Source organism: Periophthalmus magnuspinnatus, chromosome 7 (assembly GCF_009829125.3).
Source record: "Periophthalmus magnuspinnatus isolate fPerMag1 chromosome 7, fPerMag1.2.pri, whole genome shotgun sequence".
In the NCBI taxonomy this organism is placed as follows: Eukaryota; Metazoa; Chordata; class Actinopteri; order Gobiiformes; family Gobiidae; genus Periophthalmus; species Periophthalmus magnuspinnatus.
In genome coordinates this window covers 29,581,483-29,605,871 of record NC_047132.1, presented here as the reverse complement: position 1 = coordinate 29,605,871, position 24,389 = coordinate 29,581,483, and the positions used below count along the sequence as shown (strand labels likewise).

Sequence of the window (24,389 nt, the reverse complement as noted above, 5' to 3'; positions counted from 1 at the left end):
TGTGTCTGTGTGTGTTGTGAAGAGCGGGAGTGTGTGTGTGTTGTGAAGAGCGGGAGTGTGTGTCTGTGTGTGTTCTGAAGAGCAGGAGTGTGTGTGTGTGTGTTCTGAAGAGCAGGAGTGTCTGTGTGTGTTGTGAAGAGCAGGAGTGTGTGTGTTGTGAAGGGCAGGAGTGTGTGTGTGTGTTGTGAAGGGCAGGAGTGTGTGTGTTCATATGAGGCCGGAGCCATTGTTTGGGTGATGGGATCACTTCCATTCTCCAGCCCACCAGACAAACACGTCCAGGGGGGATACTCCACAGAGAGGAGCCTTCTGCAGGACGGAGACAGAGGAGACGGGCTCTGAAATCTACCAGAGCGTTTGCAATTCAGCAAAACAAAACTGTTTTGAGCCTGAAATTAAACATTGTCAAAGTAGAAGTCTATCTCACATCTTCAGGAAGATTATTCCAGGTTTTAGCTGCAGAAAACTGAAACTCTGAGCACCTCTGGCACCAGCAGTAGACCGGCCCCTGAAGTCCTCCTCATGTGAGATGGTTCATGTGGCTCATGTGGGAGATGTTTCTTTGGTGCTGGTTCATGGAGAGACTTGTTCACACAGAGCTGCTTTCAAGTCTGTGAGCCACAGGAGCCAGAGACCTGAGCCACAGGACACGTGTGTGAAGTACTTCCTGGTTCTAGTCAGGACCCGAACAGCAGTGTTCTGGATGTCCTGTTCTGTCTTAAGGCTCGTTTGGAGAGTCCAGTGAGCAGGACGTCACAGTCGTCTAACCTTCTGGAGACAAACGCATGGATAAGTCTCTCTAAGTCTGGATTTGACAGTTTACCTTTGATTTTTGCAGTGTTTTTAGGTGGTAAAAAGCCGCAGATGTTATTGATTTGATGTTTTAGTTATTATTTGGTGTCAGTAATAATGGGTGAAGACAATAATTTGGTGAGAGCTCATCTGTGCTTAAAACTATGAGAATATGTACTCTATATGTAATGTTAAATCATTTATATAAAGTAAAATGTTCCTTTCAAATCAGAATTTACACCTTAATATCAGCTGATCTAATCCTCTTGACAGGGCAGGTTTTTGAGCAGCAGTTTGTCAGTGCAGATGGTTTTATTTTGAAAGGGCCAAAGGAAGTGTTTAGTTGACCTTAACAGTGCGTTCACATCGGCCTTTGCACAGGAGGAACTTTCTGAGGTTTTGGGCTACATGGGAATTAACACGCGACTTGACGGCTCTTTGAGGTCTGTGATGAAACAAAGAAGAAAGAAACGCCGCAGGGGAAACCGGCGGCCGCTGACAGCTCCTCAAAGAGCCGCAGCAGAGTCGCTCTGGGCCGAACGGGAGAGATGTGAGAGGAGCGAGAGGCCAGAGGAGAGTATCCGCTGGAGAGAACAGCCACAGCCGCTTCTTCAGCCGCGCTCCCCTCACATCTCTCCTGTCTGGCATCAAAGTCTGACTCTGGCCCATAGAATCTGGCCCACATAGACTCCAGCGGTCCACAGACTCCAGCCCACAGACTCTGGCCCACAGACTCCAGCTCACAGACTCCGGCCCACAGACTCCGGCCCACAGACTCCAGCTCACACAGACACCGGCCCACAGACTCTGGCCCACACAGACACCGGCCCACAGACCAACCCACAGACTCCAGCTCACACAAACTCCAGTGGCCCACAGACTCAAGCCCACAGACTCTGGCCCACACAGGCTGCTGGCTCACAGACCCCGGCCTGCAGACTCCGGCCCACAGACTCAGGCCCACATAGACTCCGGCCCACAGATATCAGGCCCACAGACTCCAGCAGCTTACAGACTCCGGCCCACACAGACTCTGGCCCACAGACTCTGGCCCACAGACTCTGGCCACAGACTCCTGCCAACCGGGGAATGTCCTCTGTCTCCTGATTGCCACTCTGCCGCTGCAGCGTGTCGGGGTTTTAATCCGCCCTGTGAGAGATTGCGGTGGAGTTTCAGAGCACTTTGAAAGCAGAGGTAATCTCACACGAGCGTGATTTAAGGACATGGAGTCAGATTAATGCTCTGGACACAGACAGTTGTCGGCTAATATGATGCCAGTGTATATTTAGTTAATTTTATTCTGATTTACATAATAGTATAGGCTACTTTACATGTAAGGTTTTAATCTTAATCGCGATTTCAGTCCTGCCATGATAAAAAAAGCACTTTATATTAGAGAGAATCGCTGTTTCTTCAGTTCTGGTTCAATTTCTGATGGACACTGACTTATACTGTATTTGTCTCAAGGGAGGAGCAAACTACACTGAAACTGACACACCTCTTTGTTTACAGTTTCTGTTTGTTGGTCTGTGCCTGAGTCATGCACTGCCCGGCCAAAAAAAGGTCACACACTCTAGTATTTGGTTGTTCCGCCTTTAGCTTTGATTATTCGGTGTGTCATTGTTTCGATTTCGCTTCTGCAACGTCACAAGATTTATTTCCATCCAGTGTTGCACTAATTCTTCACCCAGATGTTGCATTGATGCTGGTCGAGTCTGACGCTGCACAAAGCTTCTCCAGCTCATCCCAAAGATTCTCAATGGGGTTAAGGTCTGGACTCTGTGGTGGACAATCCATGTGTGAAAATGAGGTCTCTGTCTCTCTCTTTCTGTTTCTCCCTCTCTCTGCTTCTCTTTCTCTGCCTCCCTCCCTCTCTCTCTCTCTGCTTCTATTTCTCTCCCTCTGCCCCTCTCTCACTCTTCCTCTCTCTCTATTTCTGTGCATCTCTCTCTCTCTCTCTGCTTCTCCCTCTCTCTGGTTCTGTTTCTCTCTCTCCCTCTCTTCCTCTCTCTTCCACTCTGTGCATCTCTCTCTCTGTCTCTCTGCTTCTCTTTCTCTCTCCCGCTCTCACTCTCTTCCTCTCTCTTTCACTCTGTGCATCTCTCTCTCTCTGCTTCTCTTTCTCTCTCTCCCTCCATCTCCCTCTTTTTCTCTCTCTCTCAGTGCATCTCTCTCTGCCTCTGTTTCTACCTCTCTCTGTCTTTCTCTCTCTCTCTCTCTGTCTCTCCCTGCTTCTCTTTCTCTCTCCCCTCTCCCTCTCAGCCTCTCCCTTCTCCTCCCTATCTCTCTGTCTCTCTCTGTTCATCCTCCCTGATCCACTCTTTCACAATTTGAGCTCGATGAATCCTGGCATTGTCGTCTTGGAATATGCCCCGTGTCATCAGGGAAGAAAAAATCCACTGATGTAATAACCTGGTCATTCAGTATATTCAGGTGTCAGCTGACCTCATTCTGCTGAACCTAGACCGGACCAACTGCAGCAACACCAACATATTTGCTTAGTTAAATCCACGTGGTGACTTTTTTTTTGGCCAGGCAGTGTATTTTGCATAGTGGTTCAGACCCTTAATGGCTCCTCTCATGGCTGACACTATTGTTTTTCAAGTCATAACATTAAGGGCCTGAACCGTTATGCAAAATATGACTGAGATGAGCAGCGAAACGTCTTTACTCTGAAACTTTTGTCCAGTTTACAGAATAGACTGAGAGATTACGCAGACATAGACAAGAGAATGTCATTTTTAACACAAACTAAAATACTTTTATTATTATTACTGTGTCATCATATATTAGTTCTGACATATATATTTCTCCCCTAATATTTATTACATATTTAAATGAGTAGTTCTAGTATTTATTAGCATCTGGGGATCAATTTTTCCAACAAATTAAAAACTTAAATATACAGAATCTTTGCATAAACCTGTAAACCGCTCTTGGAAAAGTCGTGGAATATTGTTATTGTCACTTTCACATCGTAAACTCGCTCCTGCTCCGTAGCGCACAGCGTATTTCCCTCGCACTTCTCAGTTTGGTGCTAACAAATTCATTGAGACACTTAAATCCTTCGGAGCAAAGCTGAGAGTGAACTAGATTCCCCTCTTCGCTGTTACGTGCCTCCTCCCACCAGCCTCGTTCTTAACACTAACATATGGTAACAAACAGCAGCCCCCGGGCACTTCCTATTGGCCGACAGCCCCGTGACATCACTGCTGTCTCCCGATGCCAGTGGAGCACACGCTGTAGTTTCACACTCGGGTGGAAATGATGTAGAGTCGGGGCTTTTGCAGAATCATGAGGCCTTACGCAGCGATGCTCAGTTTGGGGCTGGTGTGTTTTTAGTCCGTTCTCACAAAGATGAATGAGCTCAGAGTAAAAAAGGCTTTGAAACGAGAGCTGCCGTTTGGAGAAAAGCTGATTATTTGAAGGAATTATTTAGTATTTTCAAAAGTGAACACATTTAAAGGGAATTATAGCCTCGTGATCATGTACAGCACTGACTCAAGTTTTTGTAAATTAGACGTTTGCTTTGCTCCAGGTTTTGAGAATAGCACCAAACACAAGAAAACATGAAAAATATCAAGGATGTGCCCTCTTTTCACTCTACCCATCTCGCTCTATTCCTTCTTTCATCTCCTCCCTCTCTTCCCTTTTTCCCATCTCTCCTTCTCTCGCCTATGTCCTCTCTCCTCCTTCTCTTTCCTCTCTTCCCTCCTTCACTTTCCTCTCCTCCCTCTCTCTCATCCTTCTTTCCTCTGTTCTTTCTCTTCTCTCTTCCCTCTGTCCTCTCCCCTCCTTCTCTTCCCTGTCTCCCTCTCTCCCTTTCTTCCCGCTCTCCCACTCTTCCTCTCTTATCTCTCTCCCTTTCCTCCCTCTCTTCCTTCTCTTTCCTCTCTTCCCTTTCTCCTCTCTCTTCCTTTCTTCTCTCTTCCCTCTGTCCTCTCTCCTCCTTCTCTTCCCTTTCTTTCTTCCCTGTCTTCTGTCCTACTTCTCTTCCCTCTCTCCTCCTCTTTTCCTTCTCTTCTCTCTCTCTCCCACTCTCCACTCTCTCCCTTTCTTCTCTCAATTCTCTTCCTCTCTTCCCTTTCTTTCCTCATCTTCCTCTCCGTCCCTCTCTTAATTCTCTTCTCTCTTCCCTCTGTCCTCCTTCTCTTCCTTCTCTCCCTCCCTTCCTCTTCCCGTTCTCCCTCTCTTCCCTTTCTTCCTCTCTCCCACTCGCCACTGTCTCCTTTACTTCTCTCCCTTCTCTTCCCCTCTCTCCATCTCTCTCTTCTCTTCCTTTGCTCCCCTCTTTCCCTCTCTTCCCTCTCTCTCCTTCTCCTCCCTCTCTCTTCTCTTCCCTCTCCCCCCTCTGTCCCTCTCTTCCCTCTCTCTCCTTCTCCTCACTTCATCTCTTCCTTCTTTCCCTCCATTTTTATTTCTTAAAAACCTGCACAAACCGAAATCTCCAAAAACAACTTCACGAGGCAAAACGAGAAGAAACAACTACATCATGATCCAAATCTTTGAAACGTCCATTTTGTTTTAAACTTTTCCGATAATCTGAACCACATTGATCATAAACATAATAAAACCCCAGAGCCTCGTTTGGATCCGGAGTAAAAATCCCACACATGTATTTTCACACGGTTTGACCTGAACGCGCTCGGCTGATCTGTGCACGTTCTGTGTAAATGTATTTCCCTCGTGGAATCACTCCGGCCGATAACCTGCCTCTGAGCCTCCGGTAATTTGCTCATTGATTTCGACCCCAGATGCCCTTCCTGACCCACATTACAAAGGCAAGACCCGGGGACACAGCCGCACTGCTAATGCTAACGCCGTAAAGATGATGTAACTGTTATTTAGATGATAGATATTTCAGGAGAGTTCAGGAGTGTTCAGTCCCCGTGTGAGGCTCAGTCGTTTTGTGTTGGTTAGTTCCTTTGTTTGGGATCCAGTATCTTTCAGTTTTGACACTTTAATAGTTGCAAATAGTAAATAGCCCGGTGACAAAAGGCTGTAAAAGTGATGGAGCTGCTCGTGTGTCCTCAGAAAGAGCCATAATTATGACACAAATGAGCCTTTTATTGAAAGAACGGAGCCTCGTTCTCAGGGTAATTAGCGGCATTGTAGCGCAGGAAATGAAAATGGACAAACATGAAAAATACCGAGGACATGCCCTCACTCCCCTCTCTCCTTTTCTCCCCTCTCTCTCTATCTTCCCTACCCTTGCTCCTCACTCTTTTATCTTTTCACTCTGTCTCCCACACAATTCTCTTTCCCTTATCTTACTCTTTCCTCTTCCTTTTTCCCCCTCCCCATTATTTCCTGTTCCCTCTCTCATCCCTTTCTCCATCTCTCCCCTCTCTCCCTCCCTCTTTCTCTTCCCTCTCTCCCTCCCTTACTTCTCTGCCCTCTCTCCTTCTGTCCTCTCTCCTCTTCCCTCTCTCCCCTCCCTTACCTTTCTCTCTGTCCTCTCTTCCTTTCTCCCCTCTCTCTCTTCCGTGTCTCTCTCCTCCCTCTCTTCCCCCTCCCCCATTCTTTCCTTTGTTCCCTCTATCCTTCTTTCCCACCTCACCCTCTCTTCCCACTCTCTCTCTCTTCCTTTACTCTACTCTCTCCCCTCTCTTTCTCTTCCTTCTCTCACCTCTCTTCCAGCTCTCTCCTCTTTCTTATTTTCCTCTCTTCCTTTCTCCCCTCTCTCTCCTCCATCTCTTCCCATTGCCCATTCTTCCCTCTGTTCCCTCTATGCCCTCTCTTCATTCCCTCCCCTCCTCTCTCCTCTTTTCCCACTCTCCCTCGGTTCCCTCTCTCCCCTCTTTCTCTTCCTCTCTCTTTCCTTTCTCTCTTCTCCCTCTCACCTTCTGTCCTCTCTATCCCCTCTCTTCTTTCTCCCCCCCCTCCTCTCCTTCTGTCCTCTCTATCCCCTCTCTTCCTCTCTCCCCTCTTCCTCTTCCCCTCTTTCCTCTCTCTTTCTAAACACGTCTGTATAAACTCGTGCACATTGGAGTCACGTGGCGTCTAATTCCGTCCCGGTGCTTCTGTTGCTTCTTCAGACGGGACGGTCCTGTAGATTTACATATGTATGAGACTCTCTCCGTCTGGATTTCTTGGAGAGGCTCATTACCGTCGCCCAGACTATTATCAGAACAACGGACACGCTCACTTTAGAACTTTGCGTGTTGTTGTTTTAAGGCCGCGCTTCTAAACATCGTCTCATTTACTCTGGAGCTGTAGATTCTTTATCCTGAAAATAACCGGAGCTAATTGGAGATATTTGAACGTATTATTACTTTATTCCCAATTATTCAAGTTAATAATCGCTTTCCACAACTGTCGGAGGCCAGAGCGCAGTTTGCCGTCACAGTAATACTAACAACTACCATGCTAACCGCGCAATTCCTGGAGCAAGACACATTTTTCCTAGTTATCCTGGTTTAGTCCTGTTCGCTTGGAGCCATCTTGGAGCTGGTCTGTTTGTTGCGTTTCCCTCGTGATTATAATGCCAGGGCCGGTCCAGGCTATTAGCAGAGTGAGCAGCTGTTTAGGGCCCCGAGGTCACCAGGGGGCCCCCAAGAGTTCATAGAGTTATATTGAAAATAACATAATGTATCAGGTTTTATTGGACACAGGGCTTGTGTTTTTACAGCAGCTTAAATATCCCTCTAAAACAATCACATATAGTAGTAAAATATCTGCTGCTGCTACGTTTGTTTTTGAGTCGGGCAGAGGTGAGGGCAGCTCTGTGTTTACACCGGTGCAAGGACCCGACGTAATGTAAATTTAAGCCCACTGTCGTCAAATGGAACACATTAAAATCCACCAGAAACGAAGAAAAAATGTCTAAAATTTAAAAAATCTTGACCCTGTTTATATGTTTGTGTTCTGTTCTTGTGACTATAGTTCAGTAGTTGCGACATTCTGGATGTTTTCAGTCTGATGTTGGTCAAATAAACACAAAAACAACTGGTCAAAGTGATGAGAGCAGAGTCATACTGTGTCAAATGTGAATCAGGAGGGGGCCCCAGAGACAAATTCAGCTTAGGGCCCCCTGAAAGCTAGCGCCGGCCCTGTGTAACGCTGTGTGGCTAAAGGTAAAGCTAAAACTCCTTCTGGTTTACACTACCTCTACACCGTGTTTATTTTCTCTTTACGTAATGCGCCGTCTTTGGCTCATGTTTGATGCGTTATATTTTCGAAAATCATGGTGTTCTGTTCAGTTGTGTTGTGGTTCATGCGTAATTGCCCAAGCGAACAACCGAAACCACATCAACAGAGGTTTGAAATACGTCGATAGAAAAGCAGCAACAGCCATTAAAACTTAACTGCTTTTAATAATGTATCGCCCCCCTCAGTTTAACTGTGTCAATGCGTTCTGTTCAATGAAACATTTAGCGGCGTCCTGCCCGCGTACAGTACCGCGCTCGTTTCTGTGTTTGCTCATCTAAACTGCGAAGGAAAGACACTGGTTTAACAGAGAGAGAAAAGAGGTCACTGGCTTAGGCTAAAACGTGACTGTAAATGTCGTGTTTGAGGTTCAAATATCAAACAAAACGTGGACGGAGCGTAAAATGAACTACAAAAGGGCAGAAGTATCTAGGGATGTAACGATCTCCAAATCTCTCGGTTTATGTTTAAACTATGCATGTCACCGTGGCGTATTTACAGTGGTCCCTCGTTTATCGCGGGGTCACCTTTATTTTTTACAATTATTCTATGTTTTTTGCTGTAAAAACCCCTCACCACACACTTTATACACTTTTCTCACACAGGCGTTCACGTTTCTCTCTTGTTTAAACTCTCTCAAAGTTTAAACCTTCGTATATTCTATCCCTCTTCCTCGATGATCGCTTTAAATATGTTGTTCACGTCTCTCTGCTCCAGCGGTATCTGCAGAGGCGCCTCTTCCGTGCAGAGAAATACTTAAGTCCAAAGTGTTTCTGAAATTTGTCGGTGCAGAACGTTTCATCAACATTGTGGGTTTTGTCGGGGAGAAAACAAATTGCAAACGTACAGCACTTCAGAGTCACACTGCGATCCAACGTTTATGTAAATTTGTCTGAACACATTCTGTACTGTACAGGAGACACGGCACGGAGGAGACTGATGGACAATGGTCTACAGTCCAACAGCCAATCAGGACGCAGAACACAATGGTCTACAGTCCAACAGCCAATCAGGACGCAGAACACAATGGTCTACAGTCCAACAGCCAATCAGGACGCAGAACACAATGCACGATCAGACAATGTAAAAAAAAACAAACACGCAAAATTGCACAAAAAAAATCCACAAAAAGTGAACCGCGTTATAGTGAGGGACAACTGTATCGCGGTATTTTGTGGAAGCTAACACATGCTACTTTATCATTTTAAAATGCCTTGACAAGACTGTGGTTTTGTCCTAATCCAAAGAATTCAGATTTATTATTCATTTCTTTATATCGTCTGCACTGAAAGAGAGCAAAGGATCATGGTCTATGTAGTTCTGCACTTCAGTTTTTCTTTTTTGCTGCACCATAACAGTGAATTTAAGACTTGTCGCCTAATTCCAGACTCTTGTTCCATCCCTGGAAATATCTCATTATTCCTTTACCCTACATTCGTTTCTGTTAATTATATTTTTAATCAGTTCTTTTTAATAGTTTTAATTATAGTCTAGATACAATTTACTCGATAGTAGTGATATTATCCATTTTTCGCCCCCCACAGTCGTGATTCTCTTTAACCTTTTGAAATCCGCGGCCCATTGATAAAGTTCAGGACGTTCTCTCCCTCCGCTGCTGCTCTTAATCTCCTCTTTCACTCGGCCTGTTCTCCGTCGGCTCCCTGGACTCCAGCGGACAGCGCTCGGGCCCTGAGGCGGAGCGGCGCTCACAGATGGAGGAGCAGTTGTCGTGGCCAGGAGCAGAAAGGAGGAGAGAGGAGGAGAGAGGAGACAGGAGGAAAGGAGAAGAGCAGAGAAGAGGAGCAGAGGGAGGAAAGAAGAGGAGCAGAGAGAAGGAGAAAGGAGGAGGAGAGAGGTGAGAGGAGGAGAGAGGAGGGGCAGGTAGGAGGAACAGAGAAAAGGAGGAGAAAGGAAGAGAAGAGGAGCAGAGTGGAGCAGAAAGGAGGAGAGGAGAGAGGAGGTAAGAAAAAGAGCGGAGAGAAGGAGAGAAGAGGAGTAGAGAAGAGGAGCAAAGAGGAGGACAGAGGAGGAGAAAGAGAGTGGAGGAGAGAGTAGGTGAGAGGAGGAGCAGAGAGAAGGAGGAGAAAGGAAGAGAAGAGGAGCAGAGTGGAGCAGAAAGGAGGAGCAGAAATGAGAAGAAAGGAGGAACAAAAAGGAAGAGAGAAGACCAGAGAGGACGAGCAGAAAGGAGGATAGAGGAGCAGAGTGGAGGAGCACAGAGAAGCAGAGAGGAGGAGAGAGGAGCACACAGGAGCAGAGAGGAGCAGAGAGGAGGTGAGAGGAGGAGCGACGAGGAGAGAAGAGAGGAGAAGAGAGGAGCAGAAAGAAGGAGGAGAAAGTAAGAGAAGAGGAGCAGAGTGGAGCACAGAGGAGGAACAGAAATGAAAAGAGAGAAGGAGCAGAAAGGAGGAGAGCGGAGCACAGGGGAGGAGCAGAGAGGAGCACACATGAGCAGGGAGGAGGCGAGGAGGAGGAACAGACGGTGAAGAGGTGGTCTATTCAAGGCCAGACAGCAGACCACCTGGAGGAGTGAGAGGGGGGTCCAGACTCTACTACACAGGATACTATTAGACGAGTACTACACATACACGATACTATTAGACCTGTACTACACATACATGATACTATTAGCCCTGTACTACACATACATGATACTATTAGGCCTGTACTACACATACATGATACTATTAGACCTGTACTACACTTACATGATACTATTAGACCTGTACTACACTTACATGATACTATTAGACCTGTACTACACTTACATACCAGAGACTTTTAGATTTGTTTTTGATAATGTGAATAAATAAAAAATTACAATATCTTTCTGTAAAATCAATATTTAATTTGAACATGTTTACGACACAGTTCTGCGTAACGTGAATAAATAAACCCATTCATGTTTTTATCTATTTCTTTTTGGAGAATTGTGTGAGCTTAGTTAGTTGAACAAATACACAGAAAAAGAACAATAACACACCATGATATTCTGCCTAGCTAGTATTAAATACCAGGGAGGAGAGTCTAGTTAAAGGGCTGCAGTAAAAGGACCCATAGAGTACACACATTAAACACAATAACATTTTGAACTGCACCCGATATGAACCATCTAAAGACGAGGAAGCAGATGTTAATGCTGGCCGGTACGCACTAATGAGCCGCTATTTTTAGAAATAATTGGCAGCCATGTTTGAATCGGTTGTTACTTGTTATTTCTATGGATTTTGTTGTACGTAATCGTTGCTCGAGCTGTAAAACCAATATATAGGTTACGTACAGTATAGTGGTCAGTGATGTTATTTGGCGTAGTACATTTATAAAATCAAGAACATACAGAGTCGTAGAACATGTTTTGTTTCACTTTTTCCGTGTTTGCGTTTTACTTCCTCTGTCGACGGCCTCGTGTGTTTCACCTGTTCCTTGTTTCCTGACGTATTTTAGCCTCATGTTTCCCCTCGTTGTTTGTTGTAGTGACGGGACATTCGGCTCTTTTATGAGATCCGAATAGTTTGGATCCGTTCCTTTCAAAGAGCCGCTCAAAAGACTGGCTCTTTTACTGTCTATTTATATTTATATTATGTCAGTAGCGAATGTGAGAACTCATTTATATACCAACTAATCGCAGAAAGTGTGTTTACCCTTTGGAATTATGCATAATCGAAATTAAACGTTGCACTATAATGATAATAATTAAAAACTACAACAGCTGTTAAGATTTTTTTCAAAGCTCTCACTCGTGTCGCCTTATTTTTTTTACAATTATTCTATATGTTTTTGTCTGTAAAACCCCTCACCACACACTTTATACACTTTTCTCACACAGGCGTTAACATTTTCTCACATTTCTCTCTCGTTTAAACTCACTCAAAGTTCAAACCTTCGTAGGCGTCTTTGAACGTTTCATCGACATTGTGGGTTTTGTTGAGGAGAAAACAAATTGCAAACGTACAGCACTTCAGAGTCACACTGCGATCCAGCGTTTATGTAAATTTGTCTGAACACATTCTGTACTGTACAGGAGACACGGCACGGAGGAGACTGATGGACAATGGTCTACAGTCCAACAGCCAATCAGGACGCAGAACACAATGCGCGTTCATACGATGTAAAAAGAGCGCGAAAGGTGAACCGCGATACAGCAGCAGCACAGCCCATGTTCTGTACTGATTCTTGTGTTGGTTCATCATTAATCTGTGTAAAAACGCATAAAAATGAGAAAGAAAAAGATTCGGTTCCTTTAAAAAGTGAAATCTGGTTCCAACCGTTCACATTAAGGAACCATTCAAAAGAGCCGACTCGTTCAAAAGAGCCGACTCGTTCAGGTCATTGTCATTCCCTGTCCTTCTCTGAGTTCATTTTCGTGATTCCTTGAGCTTTGCGTTTGGAATATTTTGTGGAATCTTCATTTTTTTCTTCCCCGGTGCTATTTTGCTGATTAAACTATTATTATTATCACCTCCACGTGATTCCAGCTGCATTGTGGGTGGGACAGTAATGTCTTTGTCAGGAAAAAGCTTCTTGCAAATGTGATTTTCGAGATAGATACTTTAAAGGTCCGATGTGCTGTGAAAGTGTATCGATTTAAACTGGAACGGTTTAATCTTTCATGACCACGCTGAATACTCACAGTGTGATCAAACAGTGATTGAGCTGAGCCTCGTACGCTAACGCCTTTGTACAGTAAGTGCTCCATTCATATTAGCTTACAACTGTCTTCTTGATCAATGAAAGAGACAGTTTAGAGTTGCTTCCTTTGCGGTTCCCACTACCACAACAATGAGGTATTTGTCTATTTAAAACTCTACACGGTTATAGCATTTTTACACTATTATTTATGTAATTAACACCAGATCGACCAGGCGAAGTTGCAAGCGGTCTAAGCAGGGACTTTCCTCACCCCAGACGTGTCCTCCAGCTCCTCCGATAGGACCCCAAGGCATTCCCAGGCCCATACGTAAAGCCAATTTTGATTATTTTTGTCAAATAATGTACGTTTAATTCACGACAAACTCCCCTACAGCCCCTTTTTAGCCCAAACCTTCAACAGAGCAGTGTAGTGACGTTTTGAACAGATATTATCTATGTCTAAGTGTTCAAATGAAGCTTTGCGTGTACTCCCATAGACTGTAAATGTAAATGGACATAGCTAACTTGCTAGCTGTCACGTTCCAAATAGGAAGTGAGCATGGGCGCCATTGATTCTGGCTCCAATTCACTTTACATTGAAAAAACTATCACCTCTTTCTTATATGAACATTAAAAACAGACAAATCAGGCGCTTTCTTTCCCTGAGATCACTCCCGCCAACATTAGCAACAGGTTTGATTGACAGCGTCGCTAAATACTCACTCCCTGCTAAACCAGCGGTGCAAGCGGGAAGGGGCGTTACCTTCAACAGCCTCGCTCCAGATTGGCTCTTTGGTTGCTATGATACTCGTGGTCGGAATTACAAATATGGAACTGCTAACCTCGATGAGCTTCATTTGACTGGAGCCGAACGCTATGGGTGACGTTACATTTCTCTTTTTTATACAGTCTATGTTGTTCTTTAGGCAGCAGAACGACCCAAACAAAATATCGTCCTGTGCTGAAGATTTAAAGGTGATAACCTATTCACTAAAAAGCAGAAATATCGTCCAGATATCGGCCAACCTCTCAGCATCTTTATTTACTACTATATCACTACTACTACTTCTACTTTGTGTGTTTTTGTTGTGGTTTCATGCTATTTTAATGTTATTGTATTCAGATTATTAAACACAGCAACTATATTATACATAACTTCAATGATAAAGCCCATAAATCACAGACAAATTGCATTTTTTTTTATAGCGACTAGCATAGTTTAAGCCTAACCATAACCTCATTTACAACTACGAGGCGTTTTCCGTGAATGTAGTGACCTCGCGTGAATGAAACCTACATCTAACTGAAATTGAACAGAATATATTAAGACTGTAGTGAAATAAAAGGGGCTAGAATCTCTCAAAGTTATTACCATCTCAAAACAAGAACAACGACACACAGGGAATACTAACAACAGATTTAAAAGTCAGATTAACTGTCCAGGTACTTCCAAAACTCCCTCAAACTAACGCACTCCACGCTCTCTCCTTTCCTCTGTCGACAATATAAATCCTTATAATCCTCATAAAATAATTGGTTAACTCATAAAAGAGATACAACCGAACTGCCAAAACAGCCCTAGAATCTATAATATTTACTTTGAATGCCAAATACGAGGATATCTGCTTATTCAGCTGTCTGTGAGTCGCGCTCGGCAGTTTTAATATATGTCGTTTTTGATCCGGAGCGTCACCTTTGCTGCCGGGGAGGGGCTGTACAGCGCCGGGGTAGATGAGGTGTGGTCGCTGGGTTCATGTTGCCAGCTCACATTATGAAATAGCGTCGTTTATATCCTGCCTTAAATCACTCTCTCCGCACCAGAACCATGTGGCATTTGTGACCTGTACTTGCCCTCATCCCTCATGTTTACACAGCCCTATTCTGTTTGCTGTACCGGGAATGTATTTTCTATCCCATAAACGGCTTTAAAGCACCACCCGACCGGTATAACGGCGTGATTCCATTAGCGGTCCCCCTGCAACAGCGTGACACATGGCTTTAATAAATCCTATTGGAATTAGCATAGTAATTAAACCCGCGCATCCTCTCTCCCACATGGCTGCCCATTCATGCCGTTTTATTTGTGGTGTAACAACAAAATTCCATGTGCTTTTCACCCGGACTCCTCCTGTCACTCCCCAAACACCCTTCAATGAAAAATGAAGAGTTACTTGATATGCATTATAAATAGCTGCGTTCTGATTGGACAAGAGCTTTTTTCTCTCTTCCGTATAGCAACAACCCCACCATCACCCCTCCTCCGCAGCCTCCGCTCCTCTTCTCTCTGGAAACCCCCTTCTTCCTCACCGCCCCCCCCCCCCCCGCCCCCCCACCTTTTCCTTCCCCCACTTCCACCGTGTCTTTGCCACCTTCCCAGATTACCCACAATGCACCAGCTGCTGCCACTGGCCGCTCAGAGGTGACTGTCGCCGGTTGTTGCTGCTGCTGCTGCTGCTGATCGGTCGGGGGGTCTCTCTCTTTCTCTCACTCACTCTCACCCCTCGCTGCATCTGGATGTAGTCGTCATGGTAACAGCAGCAGCAGCAGCGGCAGAGGCGGTGGCGGCAGCGGCGGTGGCTCTCCTCCTCCCCCAACCCCCCCCCCCCCGGCTCTGTGTCTCCGTGGCGACAGAGAGCGCTTCCTTTTGGTTTTAAGCCTGACCTGATTCGGATTCTGCGCGGTGCTTCGTCTGCCACGCTGCTGCCTTCTCCAAGAGACAGACAAAATAAAAGAGGAGGAAGTTTAAAGGCGAGAATCAAACAGGGAGGGGCTGACTGGGCTTTTAAAAAAAAAACAAAAAACTATATCTCTGTTCTCTTTCTCTCTTCTCATAGTTAAAAGAACGTTTTCGACTGCTCTGCTTATGAGTTAGAAGAAATGCGAGAAAAGCCCTACGTTTTACTGTCAGAGATGGCATTAAAAACCTCTTTAGAGTAAGTGGGATTGCGAAATGTGGGAATGCAAAACTATGTGTGCTGTACAGTAGCTCTATAAAACATGTATATCTGTGTACATGTATATACTGGGTTATATAGTAGGTAAAAGATGTGTATGTTTTTGTAAGAAAAACAGACTGGCATAATCACGTTCAGTCGAATGTTTGGACACACCTCCCCTATATATATATATATATATATATATATATATATATATATATATATATATATATATATATATATATATATATATATATATATATATATATATATATATATATATATATATATATATATATATATATACATATACACATATATATATATATACATATACACACAGAAGACACCAAATGTATGAAGCAAGATATATGAAATTATGTAGTAGAAAAAAAGAGAAAAAAAAGTGAAATAAATAATAAATAAAAACTTTGCAAAGGGTGGCTACTTTGAGGATTTGAATATAAAATATTACAACAAAAATCAGTTATTCACAATTATTTAAAGTATTTTATTTACTACAGAATTCCATATATCGGATGTCTTCTGTTTGTATATAAAATGTAGAAAATTTTAAAAATATTATTAAATGTAGAAGATATTGCTTTGTTTCATGTGGACATTACTCTGCCCTGTATTGTCTTAACTGAGAGGATGCATTTATCTATCTTTAATATTTGGGCTGCACGATTTTGGGTTGCAATTTTTCTTACAAACAAATGCGATTTTTTGGATTGTAACATATCGTCCAGGCCTAGTTAATACATGACATTTTTGTGGTAAGGCTGGATAAATGAGCTGGTTATGAATGATTTATGTAGCAAAACAAATGATCAGTTTCCACATTTTGTTGTAGGATGCTGCCTCAACTATTTACACATTATTGTTACATTGACTTGCGTGTAAATAACTAGTGTTGAGAAGTAACTGAACACATGTACCAAGAATTCTGAGTAACTGTACTGTGGTGCAGTACTTGATCACACAGTTTAGGCTTCAAACTGCACAAAATCAGTGAGAAAAATATAAAACTCAACTCTTGTGATGAGGCGTGTGTGATTTTTCCTTCTGTGATCAGTGACAGGAAACGCAGAACAAACTGTGAAACAAACATAAAGCAGTTTTTGATCCTATGTTGCGTCTTTACCCTATAATTTAAGTACTTGGATTACAGTACTCTGATTGGATGCAGGCTAATGCAGGTGTTCAGAATTCTGTAAATAAATACATTTTCTAAGTATTCTTTCCATTACTCTATGTCTATGCGACGCAGCTCTATATCTTGCACTTTCTTCTAATCACTCCCTGAAGCCTCTCCCTGCGCCCTGCCCGTGTTCTCTGGGGAAAACGTAGAGGTTTTTATGTGCTGGAGGAGTGAAAAAAATAATAAAAATCCACCCTCCTCCATCACTCTACATCGTGCCCTAAGCCTTTCCTTCTTCTCCTTCCCACTCCCCCACTTTGTACACATCCTCTTCGGTGGGATTTTCGAACAAAGATATCAACCTCGTTTTTGTGGTGACGGTGACGCAGGCAGCTCCTAAATGCATCCTGTTTACTGTGCATTTCCGGGTGGGTTGTGTGTGGATGATTGGTTAAAATGTTGACAAAAATCTGCAACGAAAAACGAGTTAGACAAGCGTGTACTGTATGAGTGAGTCCGATATGTCATGGAGCGATGCAAGATATAATTACAGCGGAGTATTGGCAAAAAAATATGATCTTAATGTGTTCTGGATTGGATTTTTTATGTTTTGTAACGAGACAAATGAACGTTTATCTGGGGCAGTCCATCAGAAATGCGCTAAAACGTATTATATATTATCTTTACGCCTTTGTTCGAAATCATAGACTGTATATATAAATGGACATAGCTAACCTGCTAGCCACCGCGCTCAAATAGGTAGTGATCATGGGCGCGCTTTCGGCTCCATCGACTCTAGCTCCAATTCACTTTACATTGGAAAACTGTCACTTCTCTCTCTATAACTGCTGCAGTGAGCCTTCATATTAACTCAGTCTACATCCTGGTATTTTTATTTCACTATTGTGTCCGTAAATCAACGTATGAACATCAATAAACCTCAAATAGGGCGCCCGTCTTTCCCCGAGGTCGCTCCCGCCAGCGTTAGCAACAGGTTTGATTGACAGCGTTGCTAATTGCCTGGTCCCTTCAACGATCTCCCTCCGGATTGGCTCTTTGGTTGCTATGATACTCGCCGCTATAACTGCTAGCCTCGATTAGCTTCATCTGACACTCACTCAGACCACTATTTCATACAGTTTATGTTTGAAATGTAACACGGCAAATTTTACTTTCATTTTTAATCAGCTTTTCGGCTGCACTTATCTTAAAACCAACTAATTCTATCTTATCTTACAGACAATATATACAATAACTGCTAACACTTCACCGTGCTATTCCAATGCAAATGTGTTGAAAACAAAACCTCCGTCTTCGTCTAAACCGTAGACTGTATCGCTCGTTGTTTCACGGCGCTTGCATTGATATTCAGGCAGACAGTGGGAGTGACTGACAGCGTTGATTGACAGTTCACTCTCCTGGCTGTCCGGGGCTTTGAATACCACTGTCAAAGGATTATGATCAGTGCAGACAGGCAGCGCTTCCCTGACAGAAAGCTCCATCGAGTCTAAACAGAGGTGGACTGTACTCGAGTACTTTAGAATATAGGAGTAAAAATGCTAATGAGAGAATCGGTTAGTTGGGCGAGTGTTTGTCTGCGGATCTGAAGGCTGCAGGTTCAAATCCAGCTCTAGACGTGAACATCGTTGGTAGAGTGGTTAAACCCAGTGACCCACAGATTCCAGCTCCCATAACTCCCTTGGGCAAAACACTTAACCCACGCTCAGTGTCTGCGTACACTGGTGGGTTTAGTGACTTGAAGATGGAAAAGTGACCATTTACCATTTTAGTTTTCGTACAAAAGCTTTCGAATGTAGTTATCTAGGCACTGTTTTAACTCAAAACGTTTTAACTTCCATCAGAACATTTGGCCGTCATTGTCTGTTCACTGTACTGTTGTGACGGGCTACTTTTATACTGAATCAAAACACCTCGGGCTTGAATGACTCATTTCATACCTTGTACCCCTTCTGGATGAATGAGGGATTACACCGACATACAAAATACTACTTACGCTTCAGGCAACACTTAACTAATACTAATTACTTTTGCCGCTAGAATGAATTCCACTGATACCACAGTCCCATCACAATGATTTAGTGTCACCGCTGCGGCTGCTACTACTTCCTGTAATGCGTCTTGTATCATTATCAATGCCAGTCTCATTATAACTAGTGTAGTGTACTATTTTGTTCTATGTAGTAAAAGTTTGTACTTACAACTTAAAGGTCCTATATTACGCAAAATTGACTATTGTGAGCGTTTAGCCTTGTTAAAATGTTATTACCTCCTCAAAAACATACCCAGAGTTGTGTTTTGTTGCATTCACACATGTTTCAATAACCCTGCATAATTACTCTGTCTGTATCTCCCAAGTTCAGGTACTCTTCTCCACCTTGTGATGTCATGAAGTGGTAGTTTTAAAGTTAACAGCTACTTTTTTACCTTTTGCTAGTAGAGATTCAAAATTCCAGGGCTGAAATGTATCCGAATGATTCTAGTGAAGGTGTGTGGATATTAAAAACACAGTGGAGCACTTCCTGTATTACCACATGATGACATCACAAGGTGGAACAGAGTGTTTTCTGTCTGAGAGAAGAAGGGTTTGTGTGTTAAACATCTGTGAATGAAACAAAACACAACTCCTGGTTTGTTTGTGATGAGGAAACATCAATATTAACAACAGAGTTCAGAGTAATACAGGTCCTTTAATATTTTTCACGTTATAACCTAACTATTCTACTTACAACATTTCAGTGAATAACCTGCCTATCTAATCAAATACTCAACAGTGGTGAAAGTGTCAGCCAAATGACCATGGGGTGTAACGACTCGTAATGAGACTAGCTTGTAAACAAAGGCAGGGCAGTTTCACTTTAAAATAATTGTATCTAATTCAGAGCAATATAACTCCCATTGTCTCTAACAGCACCATCAAACTGAAAATGGCTTCTGGATGGGAACCGAAATGTCAAGATTTAAAAAACAGTGATGATGACTAGGGCCAGAAGATATTAGAATATTTGTAGTTATGGCTGTTAGGAGCTGGGATATCGATATTACTGTATTGCGATATTTAAATGTACTTTTTGACACAGTAATTTGCTTATTTCGGTCACATTTTTATATAGCACTTTTCCACCTTCAAGACTCTCAATGCAACCCATTCACACGCCAATGTACACAGACACTGGGGGCGAGGTGAGTTAAGTGTCTTGCCCAAGGACACAATGACAGTAATCATCTGTGGGAGCTGGAATTGCACTGCCAAACTGTGGGTCTAACCACTTTATCGCTGATGTTTTTTTTTAGGTCGAGAGCGGGATTTGAACCTGCAAACCTTCGGATTATTGACAAACACTCACCCTATTAGTGAAAATCTGTCAAAATAAAAACTTAAAAGCTAAATTTTGACTTTTAAAAACTGTAACATAATCATTTTAATAAGTTGCCCTTTGTTTTATCACAATATTTCAGATTAGTCGTGATATCAGTTATTGCGTCATATCAATATTTTATTTGTGATCCTAATGACTCCCTCTGAAACCTTTTTGTGAGCTTTTTTCCTTTTTTGGACCACTACTGGATGAATGAGGGATTACACCATTTCAGTGAACAACAGTAGCAACCACAGAGTATTTCCAAACATATTCTACATTTAAGGTAGAATATGTATAGGATATTTAGGGGTCGCTGTAATCTTTTATTGTTCTAAGAGAAGTTGCTGCTGAAACCTTCCCTGTAAAATACAATATATAGATCTTTTTTGCTGTGTTAAGTGTATCAAATCTATATCTTGCCGAATGCATTTCCTGCTTTGGGGTTCACTTTATACAAACACCCACGCACACATCATAAATCAAACATAACACTATCCCTTTGCAGCTTGTCTTATCACTGTTGCTGGGACCACACCTGTTGTTTTCTGGGAATCTGCCTCTTCGTCTTCTTCTTCTGTCTCTTTTGGTCTAATAATACATGATTCTACCGCTGTGCTGTCATGTTTCTCTGCGCCAGATTTGGACTTTGAGATGAATTCATTTTGATATGCGATATATGGCTCCGGGCGAGAGTATTCACGGGGAAGAAATAGCTATGACAGAGTGTGCCTTGATCAGATTAGCTTTTGTAATTCAATGTGTTCGCTGCATTTAGAGTACATTATGGTTTATTCAGCGCCAGCTAATTGCCGTTTCACTTTCACATTTGTGCTTATTTAAATTCAATATCTTCCCTGTTACATTAATATTTCATTTTGCATAATTTCCAGTGGCTTCCTTCATAGGTTCATTGTTGTTTCACCTGTCGTTGCAGTGGACGTGGCCGACCAGCAGAGGGTGCTGAGGACAGGATGCCTGGTGACGGGGGTGCACACTCCACCAATCAGAAGAAACAGCAAACTGGCCACGTTAGGACGCCTCTTCAAGCCCTGGAAATGGAGGAAAAAGAAAAATGAAAAGCTCAAGCAGAGTTCTACAGGTAACATGTTTCTGCAAAGGAGGAGGATAGTCTGTGGTGGAAAAAGTACTCAGTTTTGTTACTTAAAAGTACAGATAACTGAGCAAAAACTACTCAAATAAAAGTGAAAGTATCAAATGAAAAAATCTACTTAAGTATTAGTTTAAAAATGTATTTATAGAGGAAAAAGCAAAACTATTTTACACAGATTGAGGTTTTATAAAGCTTCAAATGTAGTGGTTTTGATAAAGTTTGTGCTGAATTTAGCTCAACAGAAAGAAGTGAATTGATACTTTTTCCTGTTTTTATTTGTGTATTTTTCTTTGCTCAAATTGTGAACTTGAAAAAAATAAACCCTCAGCCTTTTCAGCAGGTCTCACAATAACAAAAATACTTTTCCTTTTCAAGCCAGTTAAAAAAAATATAGTGGCGTAGAAAGTGCAAATACTGCTCTCAAACGTAGTGAAGTAAAAGTAAAAAGTATCTAGTTTAAAATGCACTAAAATAAAGTGCAGGTACCTAAAACTTTACTTAAGTATATAATTTAGTATTGGTTTAAAGTTCTTGTTTTATTGTAGAACTCTGAGATTTTAAGGAATGAAGAGAGCAGTATTAATAAAACGTATTATTATTATTATAAAAAAAATATAAAGTTTAAACGCACAAGAGCAGTGTAAGAATGGACCATATTTATTTAATTAAGTGGAAGAGTTGAAATCAAATGACAGCAGGTTATGTCGCAGTGACTTATCTGTGGTCTTGTTTCTCTAAAAAAACATGTGCATATGAATTGTACAACTTGCCTTAATCTGACTTAAAATTCTTTGAAACTACACTACGAAACCTTTCCAACGAAGAGTACACCACCTGGTTGTCTCCATAGAGATGTTATTGCTTTGCTTATTGCTTTGCTAGGTTCTATAGCATGACATTAAACAGGTTAAGTTACAGGTCAGATTTCAAAACAACCTGCTTACAGTAAAAAAGCATGTATTTTTAAGAAAGAAAAAGCACATGTAGTTGATTTATGTAAGATGAATAAGTCTAATATTGTGGAAAATCTAAGCAAAGCAGTGTCGTTTCAGGTAGTGGACTCTCCAGAGATGCTTTAAACCGGGATGAAAATGTGTTGTATTTGCAAATTAGGTCTATATATTTCCCCTTGTCTCCCTTTGTTAGGTCCACTCTATCTCAAACTCTTCAAAGTAATTCTCTAACAGCTTAATGGGATGACAATATTAAACGTCTATCATTAACTTGTAATTCATTCATTACTTTGTTATGGAAACTAACTTCAAACAGCACTAGCGCCTGTCTCGGCTTTATGATTATACCTTGGCAAATGTTTCTTGACTCATGCTCCCTTGTGTTTCCTGGGAACCTTCCAGATCCCCAGTCACGCAAAACGAGATACTCTGTCCTCCAGTAAAGAGTGTTTTACACCAAATGAAAAGAATGTTAATTTCCTGTGTTGTTCTGTGGGCTGTGAGTGAATCATCCTCCAATTCATTGTGCTAACGAATAAGCAATGATCAGAAGAAGCTAGCAGTGACAGATCCTGCAGGAGCGTTTGTACTGATGCTAATAAAGAAGCAAATTATACACAGAACATGTACGAGATGTCCTACGCATCAGTAATTACTTAATAGGTTTGTTATATCCTCATGAAGACTGGAAAATCATAGCATTTACTTCACCTTATCACGTCTCTAATAACTGAAAAAAGAGTGTCTGTTCAAAAAGACTACAATTCAAAGGCATTTATATATTTGTTTTACTTTTCGCATGCTGAATAGTTTATACCGTTTTATGCTGCAATTACAATTTGTTCTTGTCTGTGTCATTTACGGTTCCTATCCAAAAAAGAAAGGTACACCACAAATACCACGTAGTTATTGTACTGTACAGTAAGAAGTATTTTCTTTATAACTTACCGGTGCTAACTGAAAAACTAGTATGTATATTGCACAGTAGTAAAAGGTTCATATCATCTGGTTTATATGTAGTGTCAGACCTAGATGTGTAAATGCATTTAAAGACCAATATCCCAGTCGGTGGTAGAAGGTGTGAAACCACTGAACCTGTTAAACCCTGTCGATCATGGAATCCTCTTACAGAGACTAGAGGACTGGGTGGGGATTTCTGGTACTGCACTAAGCTGGTTCAAGTCTCATCTAGAAGACAGGAAGTATTTTTGTTGAAATTGAAAACTGTGTCTCAGATGACATGGCCCTGACCTGTGGGGTGCCCCAGGGCTCAATCCCGGGACCCCTGCTGTTTAATCTCTACCTGCTGCCTTTAGGCCAGTTAATACGCAGCAACTGTGCAGATGACACTCAGATCTATGTCTCACTGCAGCAGGTGAATATGGACCAGTGGATTTAATCTGCCACTGCATCCAACAGATCAGTGTGTGGAGGCAAAACAACTTTCTTCAGCTAAACTCAGACGAGACTAAAGTCTTAATTTTTGCCACACAGAAATATAAAGTGTTAGTAGTCACCTCCAGTCTCTTTCTCTAAAACCTTCAAATTAGTCTAGAAGTCTAGGGGTAATAATGGACTCAGACTTGAATTTTAACAGCCACATCAAACAATAACATTTGCAGCTTTTTACCATCTAAAAACATACTGTCTAAATCAGAATTGGAGAGACTCATCTATGCGTTTGTCTCCAGTAGGTTAGGCTACTGTAACGGCCTGCTCACTGGCCTCTCCAAACGAGCCTTAACACAGCTGCAGGACATCCAGAACGCTGCTGCTCGGGTCCTGACTAGAACCAGGAAGTACAAGCACATGCGTCATGTGCTCAGGTCTCTGCACTGGTTGTGCTTTGCTTGTGAACAAGTCACTCCATGGCTTAGCACCAAAGTACATGTACCACATGTTCGTGCCAGATGAATCATCTCACACTCTGAGGACCTCAGGGACACACCTCCTGCTGGTGCCCAGAGACAGGACTAAATCAGGACTAAACCAGGACTAAACCAGGACTAAACATGGAGAATCAGCATTTCAATTTTATGCAACTAAAACCTCTAACAGTCTTCCTGAAGATGTCCCTGACAATGTTTAAATCCAGGCTCCAAATGGTTCTGTTTAGCTGTGCATACAACTGAAAGGTTTTTATTCTTTTTATTCTATTTCACTCTTTTCTTTCAATGTTAATTTTATGATGATTATTTATGTTTTGATTTGTTGTATTGTGATTTTAATGTCTTATTCTGTAAAGGCAAAGCAAGGCAAGTTTATTTGTATAGCACAAATCGTACACATAGTAAT

At 42.3% G+C, this 24,389-nt stretch overlaps 1 protein-coding gene across 1 annotated transcript in view; it reads left to right on the top strand.

Annotated features, from left to right (window-relative positions):
* The window catches only part of phactr3a (phosphatase and actin regulator 3a), an 80,812-nt gene that overhangs the window by 36,539 nt on the left and 19,884 nt on the right, over window positions 1-24,389 (top strand). Inside the window, exon 2 of the mRNA XM_033970091.2 lies at window positions 20,965-21,129. Coding sequence (XP_033825982.1) covers window positions 20,965-21,129 — 165 coding nt within the window. The remainder of the gene's footprint in view (window positions 1-20,964; window positions 21,130-24,389) is intronic.